This window comes from Asterias amurensis, chromosome 7, assembly GCF_032118995.1.
Source record: "Asterias amurensis chromosome 7, ASM3211899v1".
NCBI classification, from domain to species: domain Eukaryota; kingdom Metazoa; phylum Echinodermata; class Asteroidea; order Forcipulatida; family Asteriidae; genus Asterias; species Asterias amurensis.
In genome coordinates, this window is record NC_092654.1 from 1,863,068 (window position 1) to 1,882,173 (window position 19,106).

Below are 19,106 nucleotides of genomic sequence, written 5' to 3' on the forward strand. Positions count from 1 at the left end.
TCTGCATAAACTACTCAATACTAGGATAAGGTAGGCTTTTTTTGTTTTGTTTATGAATTGTAAAAAGGTCTGTTTACAAATATACACTTTGACGGGGCTGCACTTTGACAGCATCATCAATATACTTAAATTGCCTCTCAGTCCAGGCCCCGGGAGAAAGCCAGAGTTGTACAAAAAACAAGTCCCCACTCAGTGAGGCAGTAGCAGGAAGGCTTGGACTATCAACCAAGGCCAATTTTACTTCCCCGGTTCATTCCTGACCATGTTCCCCCCTAGTCCTGGGTCCCCCTACAATATTAAAATTGTGCAAAAAAGCATTGAGGTAAATTTGTTGAAGCTTACATTTTGTAAACAGACCTTTACTAATAATCAGTCTATTTATTGTGACTGTTGATGTAAGGTACATTATCGATTGGTGCTGGCAGAAGAATATTTAAAGTTACATATTTATGCCATTTTGCTGGCAAAACTAAGGTCAACAATCAACTCATAAGCAGAAAGCACTCTATGATTTGCAATGGCCACATTTCTGCTAAGCTGAAAAATTAACATGTGTTGCTACATGAAGAATTGCACTTATCCAGTTATTCCTAATTCATTCTCTTGGAGAGTGTAACTGTCATACAAAGACCAATAAATGTTTGGCTTTATCGAACTCTCCATCCAGCTCAGGTCATAGCGTTGCCAATTCTGAGGAGTTTATGCCGGGCGTACTTCTCCTGAAGTCCTTGTGCCAGCACACATCTGTAAAATGATTGAAAGACAATTAATTAGTATGTGTAGTATACAATCATGAGTCTATATGACGGTTAAGTGGCTCATAGGTATGGGTGTTTGAAGAAGCTTTGTCAAAGATCAGTTTGTAGTAGTTTAGATTAACACACCAACCAAGCTTTTGTACAATGGTATCAATTAGTGGTTTTAAGTTATGATTTAAGATTCTATCAAGTAGTAAACCACAAGGGAAACTAGCAGTGTAAATTGTAAATAATTTAGGGGTGAAAAAAAGGAAAACTGACTAGAGCAGGGTGTGAACCAATTACGTATTTAATTATGCAGGCGCACAACTTAGTCAACCAGCCCTATGTAGGTGGTCTCCCTATTATGTCAATGTTTGCTTCGGATACCATTTCTTGTTTCAAGCCAAATTCATTTTAAGTTATAAGGCAATCACTCTTTTTGATCCCAGTAAGCATGTATCCTATTTATTCTGTAACATAAGCAGAGACTGGATGGATTATTGAGTAATTGTACAAACTGACTGATCACCAATGTCAAGTATAATGGTTTCTTTTTTCAGAACAAACTTGTTGTTGGATCAGCGTTTACTTGTGACAATTACAACTTCATTGCTTTGGGAAATCAGTGAATTCATTCACATCATCCTGTTGCAGTGTACACACCAAATTACCAACTTTGAATTTGAATGACCAAGAAACACTATATCAGGCTTACATTGATTGCGACAATCAACACAAAAGCAAGAAAGATTTATTTCAGAGCAGGTTAAACTATCTGAAACTTAATACTCCATGAACTTTCAGATTAAACGGACAAGAACTACGGACTGAAGCTCTGTTGATGTTTCTATATACAGCAGAGTGTGGGTTCGAGTCCCGGTCGTGACACTTAACCATAATTGATGTGTCCTTGGGATTGGGGGTGGGGGTGGGGTGGGGTGGGACACGCTAAACCGTTGGTTCTATGTGCTGTGTAATGCACATAAAAGAACCTGGTGCACTTTTATCACAAAGAGAAGGGGCTTGCCCCAAGTATTCTTGGCCGGATTGGCTGCATATTACTCCACAATACCTACAGGAAAATACTGAATGGTGACGCGCATTCAGCATCACTAAGTGATGAATACGAGCGCTTTATAAGAAGCCACTAATACTATTATTATCCTTCTTAAAAACTTATTGACTAGAGTGCCCTTTCATTTGTGTGTGTTTGCCTACATGTAGAGATGAACAGGTGCAATTAGATTGTCGTAGTTTAAAACAAGTGGCGTAACCAGAGGGGCCCTCAAACTTTCCTAAACATGAGACGAACTTGGGAACAAGTCGTTTAAATGTCTGTTGCGGTGATAGCGTAACCATCATGCAATACGTCTGCTTTGCGAGAGACTACTGCTCTCATCACTACTGCTTTTTTAATGACATGTTACAGTGAAATATTCTTTGAAATGATGTCTTTGTCCCCACTTGCCACCCCCCCCCCCCCCCTCCCCTAACTCTGGGGTTACACCACAAACGTTGTAAACAACTTGGCTGTTCAATATTGTTATGAATCTTGTAAATTACTCACAGATAGAAATCCTTTGGTAACGTTTCAGATGCTCTAAGATCGTGTAAAATGGTGTCTTTGTCCCCACTTGCCAACCCCCCACCCACCCTCCCCTATCTCTGGTTACACCAAAAACAATGTAAACAACTTAGCTACTCTATATTATTATGAATCTTGTAAATTACTCACAGATAGATATCCTTTGGTGGAGTTTTAGCTGCTCAAAGATCGTGTACTTATTGTATCTCAATGCTTAGGACATGTTGTTTATATGGCAACCGTCAAGGTCTAGTACCCAGTCTCTAACAAGTGGTATACAGGTAGTTATGGGTGTCTGACTATTTTTTCCTTTGATATTTATTGTGAAAAATGTACGCGAATAAGTGCTGGTTTTGAGAGTTTTTTGGTGTAAAATGAGTTGTTTTTGAAGAGCAATGTATATAAAGTGATTGAATTGTCTTAGAATTGGTAAAAAAGTTGTAAGAATCGGACATAATGTACGAAAATGCGTTACTTACGTGTATGTGTATAGACTATTGTTACTGTATGTTTACCCGTAGGCCTACACGTACATTAGCCAATTAAGTTGCATTTAAAGGCCGTATTTAGAGTTAAGTTGTAGATTTTAGATGAATTTTGAAGAGGAAATGTTTGGATTGATGTAATACAAGGGTGTAAGCAGCGTGAAGGCGGTTAGAAGTATTTTGGAGCCATTTTAGTGATGTAAATTGTGAGAAATATATGACTTTGTCGACTTTTGCACTTAGAATTTTTTTTTATTTTTCGATTTTGCCCAAAATTAACGAGCGTACGTTTCAAGCGATTTTAAGAAATTGATCTCTGAAAATGGTGAAAAAATTGAAATTTTTTGAAAAAAAAAATTTTCTACCAACTTTTTTCACCAAAATTAACGAGCGTACGTTTCAGGCGATTTTAGAAAATGGAAAGACCGCAAAAAAAAAATTTTGCGGTCTTTTTTTTTTTTTTTTTGCCCAAAAATGAAAATTATTGAAAAAATCTTGCCTCCCCCTTCCCCTCTCTCTCCGGTGCCGCCTCCCCCTCTCTCTCTGGTCCCGGTGCCGTCCCCTCCTCGTGGTGCCGCCGCCGTGTTGCCTCCTGCTGCTGCGTCTCCTCTCCGTGCGTCAAGACCTATCATGTGCCTGTGGAAGAAACGTGGGTTATTTCTTTATTTCGCTTACCTCATGGTCCGTGCCGGGGCTCGAACCTCTCATCTTGTCCTCGCGAAACTGTAACCTTAACCACTAGGCCACAACGATGACTGTACAGATCATACATTTTTTGGAGTGATGAATATTACACAACCACGTATGTAAAGCATTGCGCTATATATTTACGGGAATAAATAATTAAATAGCCCCCTCTGTTGGTGAAAATTTTAATTAAACAGCCCCCTCTGTTGGTAGAAATTGTCCATTGGGAATGACCCCCTAAGTTAGTGGAAAATTTCCCTTGGCCATTTAGATGTAAAATTTAAAGTGTAATAAAAAAACTTACTGGCTGTTTTAATGTGATAAAAACGTGTTTGCCATTTAATTATTTGAGGTGTCCGATTTCGTGTCATAAATTTTACCCTTTTTAAAACCCTTATATTAATTAAGCCCAATTAGTTAAACAGACCATTTTAAATTTAAAAACAAAGACAATACAGAAATTATAACACATGGCCCAATTTGTAATTAAATTCTTGCTCTCACGCTTTTATTGGAACATAAATATACATCATTTTATTTCTTTTCATAATAATGCTAATACAAGTTATTTGTCAAAGTTTGCGACAACAATTTAAACATTCTGTGACAAAAAATAATTCAGAGATAAAACTCACAAATCGTACAGTAAAGTGACAACAATAAAGGTGAAATAAATAAAAGACTTAAATTTAGATGGAGCGTTATACCTTTCCTCTCTTAAGAGTGTCCTGCATTTGAATTACAAGAACTTAAATACTTATTTCTAATTCTAACAATACAGAAGTTCAAACTTAAAGACACTGGAAACCTTTGGTAATTGTCAAAGAACAGTCCGTCTTCTCACTTGGTGTATCTCAACATATGCACCAAATAATACACCTGTGAAAATTTGAACTCAAAGGGTCGTCGAAATTGGGAGATAATTAACTGAAGAAAAAACACCCTTGCTGCTTGATTTCGGGATCTCACGCATGAGGTTTCGAAACCAATTCCGTTTCTCACAATGTTTGGTAATTGTCAAAGAACACTCAGTCTTCTCCTTTGGTGTATCTCAACATATGCATAAATTCTCACAATGTTTTATACTATCAACAGCTCTCCATTGCTCGTTAGTAAGTTTTTATGCTAACAATTATTTTAGAGTAATTACCAATAGTGGCCAGTGCCTTTAAGGTGTTATACAGGATTGGTTGAGCTGACCGTATTGATATCTTGTGTGATCAACAAAATCTGAACTCAATGGGTCATCAAAGATTCAAGAAAATAATAACCAAAGAACAAATACCCTTGTCACACAAAGTTGTGTGCTTTCAGACGCATGTTTTCACTCACGCATGAGGTCTTAAAATCAATTCAAATATTTCACTGACAAATTACTTCTGTCTCAAAAACTACACTACTTCAGAGGGAGCCATTTCTCACCATGTTTTATACTATCGACAGCTCAAAATTGCTTGTTACCAAGTAAGCTTTTATGCCAACAGCTATTTTGAGTAACTACCAATAGTGTCCAGTGCCTTTAAGGTAATATACAGGATCGGTTGAGCTGACAGTTTTAATATCTTGTGTGATCAGCAATAGTAGATGTGTACATGAAGCATTTTCAGCATTTAAACAACAGAAATCAGCAATGCAGACTTTTTCCAGATATTCTTCCAAGTCAGTAAGCTTTTAAACTTCATTTTATCTCGCCCAATCCTCAGTAATACCTTTAACATTCAGTTTATTGAAAGATAAACAAAGATTTTAATAGGATAATTTGGGCCTTACAAAACAATACGTTTGTTACAGACACTGGACACTATTGGTAATTGTCAAATACCAGTCTTCTCACTTGGTGTATCTCAACATATGCATAAAATAACGAACCTTCGAAACTTTGAGCTCAATTGGTCGTCGAAGTTGCAAGATAATAATGAAAGAAAAAACACCCTTGTCACACGAAGTTGTGTGCATTTAGATGGTTGATTTCGAGACCTTAGGTTCTAAGTCTGAGGTCTCAAAATCAAATTCGTGGAAAATTACTCCTTTCGAAAACTATGGCACATCAGAGGGAGCCGTTTCTCACAACGTTTTTTACCATCAACCTCTCCCCATTACTGGTCACCAATAAAGGTTTTATGCTAATAAATATTTTGAGTAATTACCAATAGTGTCCACTGCCTTTAAATGTACATTGAAATAAATGGGTTGACAAAAATGTTCTTCAGACTTAAGTAAACCAAAAATAATATAGTTAACCGTTATACAGAGAACAAGCAATAGCTTTAAGGGCCAGCATGTTTTTTCTTTTTCTCTATAAATATATTTTATACAGTGCTCCCAAAAGTAATAATATCTTTTACACCTCTAAAAGGTAAAGATAATTTTTAGTCAAGTTGGGCTAGACAAAGAAGTACACCTTAGCCGTGTTCTTACTATCTCACTGCAAAAGAGTATAGTAAAACAGTTCACACTGTATGGCCTGACTGTGAACTTCACAGTCAGGCCACAAAACATATTATGTTTTGGGGTAACAGGTGGGCAACTTTTTTTTAGTGGTTGGGCCAAACAAAAAATGAAGATATTTTTCCCTTTTAACTGAAACAAACAGTTGGGGCGGCATCTTGTTGGTGGGCAACATCTCTTTTTCTGTCTTTGTTTCAAAATGTTTGCAAATAAAATTAAGGTAATTTTTCAATTATTCTGAAAGTGGGCAACACCTCTTTTCAACATTTAAAACAAAAAGTGACAGAATAAAAAGATTCTTATGTTTACATTATTTTGAAAAAAGATGGTAGGTGGACAGTATGTTTGTTTTATCTCTTTAGGTAAAAATTAGGTAGATAAGTGGCTTACATGATTTTTGTTCACAGTTGGGCCAAACAAAAAGGTCGTATTTTTTCCCCTCTTTTCCCCTCTTTATTTTCCGTAGTTTCTTTCAAAATTAGAGTTGGCAAAGGGTCAATCAGATTTTTAAAATTTCCATTTGAACTTATTTGATTTTGTTTTAAATTTAAAACTTCACAGGAAGATAACAGAAAAATAAGCTGGCCGGAATTTTTTTATTTTTCAAAATAATTTCAGTAACCACTATTCACTCATCACCATATGATTGGAAAAAGTAGGGTGGTAGGCCTATAGGAAACATGATACAATTTTTGTTTGGCCCATCTATCCTTACTCCCCAAAAAGTATTCCTTACAAATTACAAAGCAAAATTCTAATACTCAGCCTTAATTTCTACACCATTGACAGCATCAGTGAAACCTCCACTGTTGTTCACGCAATCAAACTCCAGAGTAGTATTTTCCAGTGAAGATGTCACGAGGATCCAAAGAAGCCCAGGGACTTCCATTTAGATGAATCCTTTTAAGGCAAAGTGTCTCCCATCTTGGTTTCCTAAAATGTAAGAAAAGGAGAAGATTGTTTACATCAATTATACTCCAGAAGTTGACCCAAGCGTAAAAATCAAAGTGCAAACCAGCCCATCTCAGAACCACTATGGGTACTTTTAACAAATCCATCAAATTTTATGGTATCTTAATTTACAATAAAAACTTTCTGACATGAGCTTAAAAGGGGAAATAAGCTACTTAGGGACCATTCAAACAGTCAATGTTGAAAAACTTGACTTTCTTTTAACATTTGGGCCAAACAAAAATAAAGCTATGTTTCCCATTACACTGGAAAAAATGGTTAAGTTCACAGCAGGGCAACATCTTTTTTATTAATTTTGTTTTCAAAGTTTGGCCAAATAAAAAGATAGTCATGTTTTCAAATGCACTGACAAATTGGTAGGTGTATGGGTAAAATGTTTTTTTTTTTTTTTTTTTTACAGTTGGGCAAAACAGCCAAGTTTCCTATTCTCATACACTATAGTATTGACTTGTATTGAATACAGAATAGTTTGAGTTTGGCAAAAGAAAAAGAAGTTATGGGTTCCATTTACACCGAAAGACCACAGTGAGGGTAAACTGCGGGTAGCCTCTGGAAAGCTGTTTTGCTCGGAAAGTTGGGATTGTCCCCGTGACCCTGATGCATACTACATTACAACATGCCTGAAGGAAGTTGACTCAAAAGAAGGCACAACAATATGAAATTTTCACACAATTCACCGTGTGGAACTGCGAGAAATGCAAGCATATGGAAGATAATAAATTAAAAAGGACATATTATATTATTGCAGTCGACTGACACTACAGCAGCAGTACAGTGGCCATGCACACATGCTCTGCGGTGTATGGGCTATGGCATAGGTGTGCAAATGGACATGCGGGAGGCATTTTGACACAGGACTTCTCTTGCCGACCATTCATTCAATATCAATTTTATTCAAACAAAACTTACTCAAAATGCTGGATGCGGTCTGCCTGAGGCTTGCACTCATTCTCTGGCTGGCTGTTCGCTGTAATTTGATTGGAATTCCAATTCGCAGACGACGGACACTGGACAGCACACGGAATAAAAACAGATCTTCACCATCACAACATAAACAAAGTCTAGTCCCCAATCGTACCTCTGTTTCGTGCGTGTTCTTAATACAAATTGTACGCAACAAATTTAGTTAGGGACCATACTAATTCTGTAACTTCTCAAATGAGGGCGCAATTTACATTTTATTTTTGTTGAAAGTTCTCATCGACGCCCCCCCCCCCCACCAGCTCCCTTGTCAGAAATTGCCCACACATTGGTTGTAACTTAGACACATTTTAAGAAATACTTCTGCTTTTGAATTAAAATGGCAAAAACCTAATCTTTTTTATTTGTTACCCAAAAGAAGGGTATAGAAGCAAGGAGAAAAAAAATAAAGATTTTTCTTTTTTCATTATGCGTACCAAAATAAGTCAAGTCATACAGTACCACGCGTTACCATTTTAACCAACTCTAACCCCTATCATAATATCCCTAACCTTTCCCCATTTGTTTGGAAATAAGATTTGCCCAAACATTGTTTTGAAGCAAAATCAGCTATGATATTTTTATCAGAAATTCATGGGTTAAATAAAAATAAATAATTAATGAGAGATGGGAACTCATGGGAGTGTAAAACATCTCCCCATACCCAAATGACCCATGAATTTGTGGAAAAAAATAATCACGACTTCATTGGGTTTTTTTTTTGCCATTTTTTTTTCTCTCCGAAGGTTTCTTACCCCTATAGAACTTTTAACACCCATGATTTGCTGAAAATAAAATAATCAACTTTTTTTTTCAAAAATCCTATCATTTTTGTCTACCACCCCATTCTTTTTTAAAACCCATGAATTTCTGTAACAAAATATTTGTTCGGCAATTCGTGGGTTTTGAAAAAATGGGGGGGGGGGGGAGGGGGGGGGGTAAACAAAATTGATGGATTTGAAACTTTTTTATGAAAAATTTATTAAAAACAAAATTAGTTTTCTGACTTTTTCCCCGGCAACTCGCGGGTATTTAAAATAATGATGGGAGGGGAGGGGGGGGGGGGGGGGGGGGGTGGTAACAACACTTGTTCGGATTTAAAACTTTTTGAAGGAAATATTTCTAATAATAAAAGTTGTTTGGGAATTTTTTCATGGGTTCTGAAAAGAATGGGGGGGGATGTAGAATTAGATTTTTTTTTGAAAAGAAGTGTATTAAAAAAAAAAGATTAATTGTTATTGAGTATTTCCCCCGGCAATTCATGGGTTTTTAATAGAATGGTGGGGGATGGGGAGGGGGGGGGGGGGGGGGGGACACAATTTGGTAGGATTTGAAACTTTTGAGAATATTGATTAAAAACAAATTTAAAAACAAATTTTTGTTGTTGTTTTTATCCCTTAACTCATGGGTTTTTGAAAAGAATGGGGGGGGGGATTAAAATTTGTAGGATTTGAAACTTTTTGACAAAAATGTATTTAAAACAAAAGATCAATTTTTATTGAATATTCCCCCGGCAATTCATGGTTTTTTAAAGAATGATGGGGGGGGGGGGGGATGGGTAAACATAATTTTGTAGGATTTGAAACTTTTTGAAGGAAATATTGATTAAGAGCAGAAATAAAAAAGACTGGGGGGTAATTAAAATTTGTAGGATTTGAACTTTTTTAAAGAAATATTTATTAAAAACATAAGATTAATTGTTATTGATAATTTTTTCACCGCCAAGTCATGGGTTTTTCAAAGAATGATTTTGGTAGGGGGAGGGAAATTTTATTTTAGGATTTTGAAGTATTGATTGAAAACAATAATAATTTGATTTTAAAAATGATTCCCTTTTCCCGCCATCTCATAGGATTTGAAACGAGTGGGGGGGGGGGGGGGGGGGTAAAAAAAAATTAAAACAAAAATAAAATTGTTATTGATTTTGTTTCCCTGCAGTTCATGGGTTCTATTGGGGGGGGGGGGGGTTAACAAAAATTTAGGATTTCAACCATTTCGAAGGGAGTATTGATTGTACAGAAATCATAATTTTTTAGATTTGAAACTTTTAGAAGGAAAAATTGATTAGTAACAGAAATACGCTTTTATTTTTTTTCTAATTCACAGGTTTTTAAAAGAATGGGGGGGGGGGGAATGGTACTTAAAATTTGTAGGATTTGAAACTTTCTGAAGGAAGTATTGATTGAAAACAAAAATAATTTGATTTGAAACATGATTCCATTTTTTCGCCAATTCATAGGATTTGGGGGGGGGGGGGTTAAAACAAAATTTGAAACAAAATAAAATTGTTATTGGTTTTTTCCCGGCAGTTCATAGGATTTAAACCTCTTTGTAGGAAGTATTGATTGTAACAGAAATAATTTTTGACGACCTTTTTGGCCAATTCATGGGTTTGGAAAAGAATTTTTTTTTTTTTTTGGGGGGGGGGGGGTAAACATTATAAAAAAACCAAAATTGTTATCGATTATTTTTTCCCCGGCAGTTCATGGGTTTTGAAAAGAATGATGGGGGGGGGGGGGGGGGGTAAACCAAATTTGTAGTCTTTTAAAACTGATTAAAAACAAAAATAATTTTGAATGGTGGTGGGGGGGGGGGGGGGTGAACACAATATTAAAATATTGCCCGTATCCTAAAGCGGGCCCGGGACCCCCACGCCGTAAAATTGGTACGACCCCCCCCCCCTCCAATCTTTCAAGACAGATTGACGCCCATGTCAGCTGGTACAGTGTTGTCATTCACGTGTTCTCATACATTAATCGTTGCTAAATTCAAACCTAATAACAACCGAATGTGAGTAAAGTTAACCAGGTAAAGTAAGGGGCATCGTGTACAACGTGTCTATTGCATGATGGTATATCAATGTTATTTGGTTTGCGGTAACACCATGTGTGTATCTACTTGCCATGTAGAGTTTGTTCTTTAGAGAACGGTCTTTATTTTTCTACAAAAGCACAGTAGATTTATTAGATATCTCGGGAGACTTCTCAGTGCTGAAGAGTACTGTCCTGCTTTTTAATTACCCCGGGCGGAGGGTAGAAAATTGGCTGGGGCTACTAAGATCTTCACTCCCATGGGGTGAGTTCCTAAGGTCTCAGCGTTTTGACTAGCTTGCTCTACCTAGTCATCGTCACGAGACTGAAAAGATAAGAGAGAAGTGGGCCTATTTATAGGAATTCAGGGGTTTCAGTGAAGAGTCAGTAGTCCACGCTCTGGTTGTTTCTCCTGAAAGGAGACCTGTGGTTGGTTGGCTGAGGGCTATTGTGAGAGAAAGCTGATTGATCCTCCTGAAAGACCTGCCTGTGGTTGGTTGGCTAGTGGCTATTGTAAGGGTTGCCCATTGGGTGAGAAAACCCTGTGTAGTGGGGCGTGTCAGTAGATCGTTGCATACATCATGGAGGAAGATCTATTTTCTTCCTCCATGCTTGTATAAGAAGCAACAACCACCAGGGTGGACACACAGAATACACACTGGGTTTTTTGATTGGTCCTCCTGAAAGAATACATGTGGTTGGCTGGCTGAGGGCTATTGTGAGGGTTGCCCATTGGGTGAGAAAGCCCTGTGTATTGGGGTGTGTCAGTAGACTAGACTGTTGTATACATTGTATAAGAAGCAACTACCCAGTACCAGGGTAGACACACAGAATACACACTGGGTGTTTTGATTGGGGGCAAGTCGATTTAAATTCGATTATCTGCTCTAGGATGATACAGTAGGCTCTTTCGCTATATATTTTTTTGAAGTTGGCCCAACAAATAAGCTATATTTAGGGGAATATTGGTATTTGGACAACCCCCACAACAAACAAACAGACCACAACTGAAGAAAAAATATAATATAAAATAGACAAAGGGTAGGGGGCCCAAAAGTCAGCAGTTTTATGTGAAAGTATTGATTTTTGTGCTCCAAAATGCAGTAGGTTTCTGAGGCCTTTTTACTTGACCCAATAGGCTTTATTCTTTAGGAAAATATGCAGATCGGTATTTTAACAATTGGCCCAAAACTGAAAAAAGACAAGGGTACGTGACATCGCCCACCGGTGATGTGTGTTTATTTTGTGAGCGTTTCTCCTACGTTTATCAGTTGTTCCTTTATTTTGCATAATGTCAAAGTTCAGTGACCACGGTCGGCCAATCGCCTGCTGGCATCTTAGGAATTTCGTTTAGGGTGTGGCAAGCCCCTAGTTCTGTACGCAGGTACCTGGGTGCCGGTATTTCTATAAGTCATTTCTGTCGCTGGTTTCGTTTGGTTAAGTTCGCCGTATGTACCGTAGTCAATCCCAGCTAGTTTGCATTGCCGTTTTCGTAAGTAGTATATTTCTTTATTGTGTAATATTTAATGTCACTTATTTCAGTTGTACGAATGTATTGGTTACATTGTCAAATAACTTCCTTTCTATTTCGATGATTTGTGCCATTTGAAATTATTTTCTGGTTCATCCAAAAGCTGTCTATTCGTGATCCAAAATAGATCCAACACTAAATTTTGGTACGCTATGGTTTGACCCAACATATTATTTGTTTCTTAAATTACTTTTATTATCCTGTGTGTAATTTCCCAACAGTTTTTGTTCAACCAGTATGCCGCCGCAAACTCCCGTAAACCTCCCTGTACATCACCGTTACGTCCCACTGTGTTGAAGTGATTTTCTCCGGTAACAATTTGTAAGTGTTAACTAATAGTATGGTCTAAAATTGTTATAATATTGTACATTGTCTTTTGTCGAATTGGTGCGACGTAGATTTGTTCAAGCCTTTAGTAAATGCTTTCTTTAATCTTTCTGGAGACGATTGCTTATTTTCTTTAAGAAACTTTCATTTTCGTATAATCTTTCCAGGAACCTTCGATTGCGTGCTTTACCCCGGTACTTTTGATTTGATTATTGAGTAATTTATGTCATTATATATTAATTATCTATTTCATTATTTGTTATTCTAGTTCACCAGCTCCTCGCCGAGTTATTAAAAAAAACCACCAGATCGATTAACACAATTTGTCTACGACTGTTCGTTAATTAAATCAACACGGTGACAAAGGGTTTTATCAAACAGCTGTCAATTCTCAAGTTGTGATTGTATGCTTTCCTCCATTATTTGAATAAAACTTTTGCAAAAACACCTACCTAACCTGTAGTTTAAATGAATGATTAATTGACATTCCAAAAGATTAACCTCACAAAATCACATCAAAAGATAATTCATCTCATTTAAAATCAACATCACTGCATCGTGTAGGTAGTATTTATTTGTTCAATATCTGCTTTAATTGAAGAGAACTTGTAGCAATAAATACAATATTGTACTTAAAAGTGAGTCAACTAGTCTCCATAGGTTGTAAGGAAGATGTATATTTTCAGTTGGACTGTTTGTGTTTATTTATGTGCCATACATAAATACACTGAAACAAGGCACCTTTAAAGTCAACAGTAAGGGATCGTGACTTCAGTTGCTCAATGTGTATGTCCTTATCACTGAGGTTGCTAACAGCCTAGCACAATGTCACCATGCTGTTAACCATAAGGATATCATCTTAATAAAATAAAAAACATTTCACATGAGAAGTTTGGTCCTGTATGAAAAAATTAATGCCTTGTAAGAAAAGGACCCAATTTCACAGACCTGCAGAAAATGGATCACAGACTTGCTTCTGCTAAGCAAAACTGAGCAGGATACAAATCATAGATGGTACATCCCACATGTTATTTGACTGGTAGCCTTATATTCTGTTAAGCACAATTTTGTTCTGCTTATCTACCTCCATGGCTTAAACAAGTCCTTATTATCACAACTCACTATGAGCTGTGCATAAGCACATATTAACGCCAAATTGTGGCTATGGCTGTGGCTAAGGATGTTGCTATGGGTATCCTATGCTTCAATGCATGTTGATGAGTAAGCCAGAGCCGCTTATGCAAATACAGCCTTACATGAAGTTGGTTGCCACAAAGCGTATAGTTCATTCACCTATGGTTAACAGCAGAGACATATTGGCATAGTTGCCCTTCACTGTATTACACAAGTACACGTTACTACATAATGAAAAATGTCATGAGAATACTATTACACACAAACCTAAGGAGATGATACTTCACCATCAAACCTTAAACCCCCATTAACCTAGTCTTGGCCCCTTTCACATGAGAGCAGTTAAGCAAGGGTGCCTTGCTAAGTAGCAAGCTTGTAATTTTGTTTAAACAAAATTTACCTCGTATAAAAAGACACAAATTTTGTCTACTGTCCAAGTTCTCTTGCAAAATCTTTTCAAAGATTGCTACATTAACCATCAACCAAGCAAGGGACCACAGTTAAATTACTGAAGTGTGAATAGCATTTTGGTTTCAAGACGATGTTGTTTGCGCACACACAACCAACATTCAGATCTATATACACAGCAAATGTATGAACATTGGCTGTGTGTATACACAGACACCACAGTCTTGGAACCAAGACTACTAATAACCCTTTACACACAGACATTGCAATAAATCTTGTTAAATTTGTTGACTCCGTTTTACAAGAAAAAATGTGAGGAAAATTATAAGAAGCTGATGACTGCTCTATGTTCAGGGTACTGTGTTCTGATAACCCTATGTTCTGACACCCCTATGTTCCAACACCCGTTTGTTCTGACACCCCTTTGTTCTGACACCCCTATGTTCTGACACCCCTATGTTCCGACACCCCTATGTTCCGACACCCCTATGTTCTGACACCCCTATGCTTTGACTCCCTTATGTTCCGACACCCCTATGTTCTGACACCCCTATGTTCTGACAGCCCTATGTTCCGACACCCCTTTGTTCTGACACCCCTATGTTCTGACACCCCTATGTTCTGACAGCCCTATGTTCCAACACCCCTATGTTCCGACATCCCTGTGATCTGATACCCTTATGTTCTGACACCCCTATGTTCTGACACCCCTATGTGCCGACAACTTCTTGTGATCTTAAGCTATAGGGTTAGGGTGAAGGTAAGTGTTAGGATGCAGGCGTGTCGGAACACATCGGTGTCAGAACCGGGTGTGTGAACAACTTTTTCTAAGAATACTGCCTTAGTTAACAAATCTTAAAATATGTCCAACACTCCAGTTTAGCTACTTTAGGAGACCCAAGATAAAACATTTTAAAATTTTATAGGTGTCAAATTGCACAAAATAACTCAAAAATAGAATTTCCTGAAACATTTCAGATTAAAATAAATGCTGATTTCCACTTGACTGTATAGAACAGTACAGTATACCGATATGGAATGTGTTCACTACAAAAACAAAGAAAATTGTGTGTCTGTGCAAAACCATGTGGCCCTGGCCAAAGACCAGGCAGCTATAGGCCACTGATGGCCACAGACTAGGTGGCCAGGAGGGCACTGACCACATGACAATGGCCTCAGACTAGGCAGCCAGAAGGACACTTGCCACAAACCAGTTGGCCAGAAGGGCACTGGCCTTAGACCAAGTGACCAGAAGGACACTGGCCACAGGCCAGGCAGCCAGAAGGATACCTAGCCCATGTGCTGTAATTTTATATACTTTGCTTCGCAAGACGTTTTTGTGTGTGAAAGGGAGCTCCTAATCATTCCAATCTCAATAAAAGCAGTTGCAAGAATTTTTCAACTGCTTGACAATTTATTTTTTTATTTCATTATTTAATTATTCTTTGCGATTACGATTAGTTTATAGTGCCACTCTAAACCCCATGAAAAAAGTCTGTGGCCAGCGTGTAAAATAATGTTAAAGAATAAGCAAATATGATTTGATGGCACAAAATAACCCACTCCTCCCAATATTCTTGTAATATACAGTTGACTTCAAAGGCTTAAAAACCTTGTATGAAAAATTCTCATGCAGTGTCTGTTTTTTTTTTTTTTTTTTTTTTTTTTTGGGGGGGTGGGTTTAGTTATTCTACATAAGGCACAACTTGACGAAATTCAATATATCTTGGAGTCCTAGAAGTTTTAGATAGTAATGCACAAGTAGACAAGGCTATAATGTGGCTATATATGTATAGAGAGATGAAGAAATCTAAACGAATACAGGCTGGAGATTGCTGCCACCATGAGTCAATAAAATCTTAAAGCTGTACCTTGCCTCAAGTAACGAGTCATTTAATGAGATATAAATTAATCAGAGAAAAGCTAAATCGTGAGTGACAATAAAAAGATGAGGAATATAATTCAATACTTAAATAAAACACCACATCATAATTAAAAATTGTACTTCAAAAGTGTGATAAATACTGCTTGAATAATGCATATATAAATTCTAGAAAACTTTTGTCTAGTCGACAGAGAAACTGATAAGTTTTAAAAAGACAAATGTATTAGTAGGCTGTCCTAGTTCTGTAATCTAGATAGGAGCCTCAGTGTTTGATGTCTCGTATTTGTCTCTGTAGTAAAAAGTCACATGTCACACGTCGCTGTCTAGGTTTTTTTTTTTTTAATCCAAGGCTTCGACATTGGACTTGGCTTCAGGCTCTGTTCTCTCCACTGAAGCCCTGGCCTGAACCTGGAGCCGAAGCCGTGGTTTCGAAAAGGCCTTTCAAAAAAGTGTTGATGTTGATATCGGAGTGCGATCTGGTTATTTGAATTGGAATTGAATGGTGGTGCACTGTACAGTATCAATCTAGCAATTATAAGATTGTGGGTTTGAATCCTACCAAGCGAAACGCTGATTTCGCAATGAATAGATTCAGTATTGTTGTATAGCTACTGAATCACAATATCTTGATTTGTTCAAGTCACAAACGCAAACTGCCATAGTCTTGTGTCCTGTCTCTGTCTGGTGGTCATACAGTGGTCAAGTTATTTGTCTCCATGTCTGACATGTCCATGTCTGACACAATACGTATACCTAAAAAGGTCACGGTTTATGTAAAAGTTACAAACAACAGGCAAATTTGGCTTTTCATATTTAGACCTAAGATTCACTTAATGTCGGATGTTACCCTGAGAAAATAATTGTCACTTTCATCCATAAAATTATTTCAAGAGAAACATAATGTCCAAAGCTTGTGGCCCTAGGTCACTGCAACTTTGAAAGTTTACTTTTTGTTAACTGCATTTGTTCAGATCTCGGCAGCATTTATATGAAAACATCTTCTGCATGTCAATAGTGCACCATAGATTTTAGTGATAAATTTATCATATGGACACATTAATTGTTTGTATGCAAATGGCGACTCCCCAAAACAGGTCACAAAAGCACCCACAAGAGTCCTCTTGACTATTCTGAAAACTGTGTGGCCTTTCAATTTTTATTTGACGTTTAAAAACTTTTTTTCTGAAGGGATCTAAATCAGTAGATAGCAACCGGTCGGCGCATTAAAGAGTAAATCTAAGTGATTTTTGTTATTGTTTTCTTCCCACCCGATCTAATTAGTGTGTGTGGGTTTAAATTTCTATACATTGTTGAACTTTCAGATAAGTTTCATTAATAATTTTTAGCATTTGAGGTTCATCAGTACATCGGAACAATCCTACTGCAAAAGAAAAGGGGGGCGCCAGCTTTGTAACTGTCGGTCTGTTGGTCCGTCAGTTAGGTCAGGCTTTGTCTGTCTGTCCATGCAATTTGACAGAAATGGTTTTCTGTAGAATGATACTGGTATGAACTTTAAAACCAGAGAGCTTTCAGATCGAAAACAAAAGAATATGTATATGTATTTTAAAAACTACCAATTCAGCTTGGTAAACACTAAGAAATATAAAAGTAGGGGTAATCATTCAACTGAAAGAAGGAACAATAGTGTCCATAACACTGTACCTACATTGTTTTCACAGAATTTAGGATAAAAGTCTAGAACATTAGTATTAATAAAAGTAATATAAAAATTGACTTTGTTGCAGATATAAAATGTGCATGTGTTGGTCTGTCTGTCTGTCTGTCTGTCTGTCTGTCTGTCTATCTGTAAGTCTGTAAGTCACCTCATGTCTGTTTGTCTGTGTGTCTAGGCGTCACTCTTTCTACATGTCACTTCTTCAGTCTCTCTCCCTCAAATAAAAAACTATCACTGACTAAATAAGCCCTGAGCAATGACAAAACTGCCGTCAGTTCTTTGTGTCCTTTCGTTCTCTGCGTCCTTCCGGTCATCGTGTCCTTTTGTTCTCAGTCTAGTCGAGCTCTATATGTTGGACTGCGCAGGTGTCAAGCGAGGGCTGTCTGTCCTCGCTTCGTGTTGTTCGTCGAGCTTCTTGACCAAGGTGTTCAAGATTCTCATACAACCATCTAGCTTTGAGTCCATCACGTACATCTGTAGACAAGAAGAAAATTTTGAACTAATGTTGGTAATTTCTTGTAGCTGTTGGAAGGAAATGCTTATAACAAGAAACATCTATTTGCATCTGCCAAATTAACAGTTTTGTCGTAATTTTTGTAATTTTTGTTCAGTACCTAAAACAAAAAGTTGTATAAGGCTTTACTGAAAATAACCTAAGCTGCTTACAAAATCAATTGAATTAATTTGTTTATTTGTTTGTAAAGGCACTGGACACTATCTGTAATAACTCAAAATAATTGTCAGCATAAAAACCTTTTTTAGGAGAGCTGTTGATAGCATCAAATACTGTGAGAAATGGCTCCCTCTGAAGGAATAAAGTTTTTGAGAAAGAGGTCATTTCTCACTTATATATTTGAATTGAACTTGAGATCTCAGCTGAGGTCTCAAATTCAAGCAAACTTGTGCGAAAAAGGTTTGTTATTTTATGTATATGTATAGTATAGTATTTATGTATAGGTGAGAGACTAGTCTTTGACAATTACAAAAGGTGTCCTGTGTCTTTAAATCACCCTCACGTTCTCAACAAAGATGAAAACAAATTGCCCACATCTAAATATTTTAGCTCAACAATAACATTCTACTGTACCTGATTTTCCATAATAGACATCCTGGCCAATATTGTCTGTTTTCGCTTGTCAACTAAGAGAAAACGAGAACCAAAGACAAAGGGAAAAGATTTCATTTAGGAATAGAATCAAAATAACTAAGAAATAAATTCCCAATAATTTGGAAGACCACCTTTATTAGGGATTTGCAGGTTGTTCTCTTCTTTAAAAATATATTTTAAGTTGTCTGTTGAACCCTGTCTATCGATGTCTCAAAGTGCAAATTATTTTACGACAGGTGCACAGAAATTATTTGAATAATGAAACCAAACTATAAAGCAGGTTGTCGAGGTAAAACGACAGAAAAATTTGCAGCAAGCCGTGCCAACACTGAGGTGAGCACTTTCTCTGAA

The 19,106-nt window shown here is 37.1% G+C and overlaps 1 protein-coding gene across 1 annotated transcript in view; it reads right to left on the minus strand.

The window, feature by feature from the left end:
• Positions 1 to 12,897: 12,897 nt before the first annotated feature.
• LOC139939295 (potassium voltage-gated channel subfamily KQT member 1-like) overlaps positions 12,898 to 19,106 on the minus strand; it is a 98,877-nt gene continuing 92,668 nt past the window's right edge. Inside the window, exons 13-14 of the mRNA XM_071935056.1 lie at positions 18,735 to 18,787; positions 12,898 to 18,121 (exon numbers count right to left, since the gene is read on the minus strand). Coding sequence (XP_071791157.1) covers positions 17,993 to 18,121; positions 18,735 to 18,787 — 182 coding nt within the window. The 3' untranslated portion in view covers positions 12,898 to 17,992. The remainder of the gene's footprint in view (positions 18,122 to 18,734; positions 18,788 to 19,106) is intronic.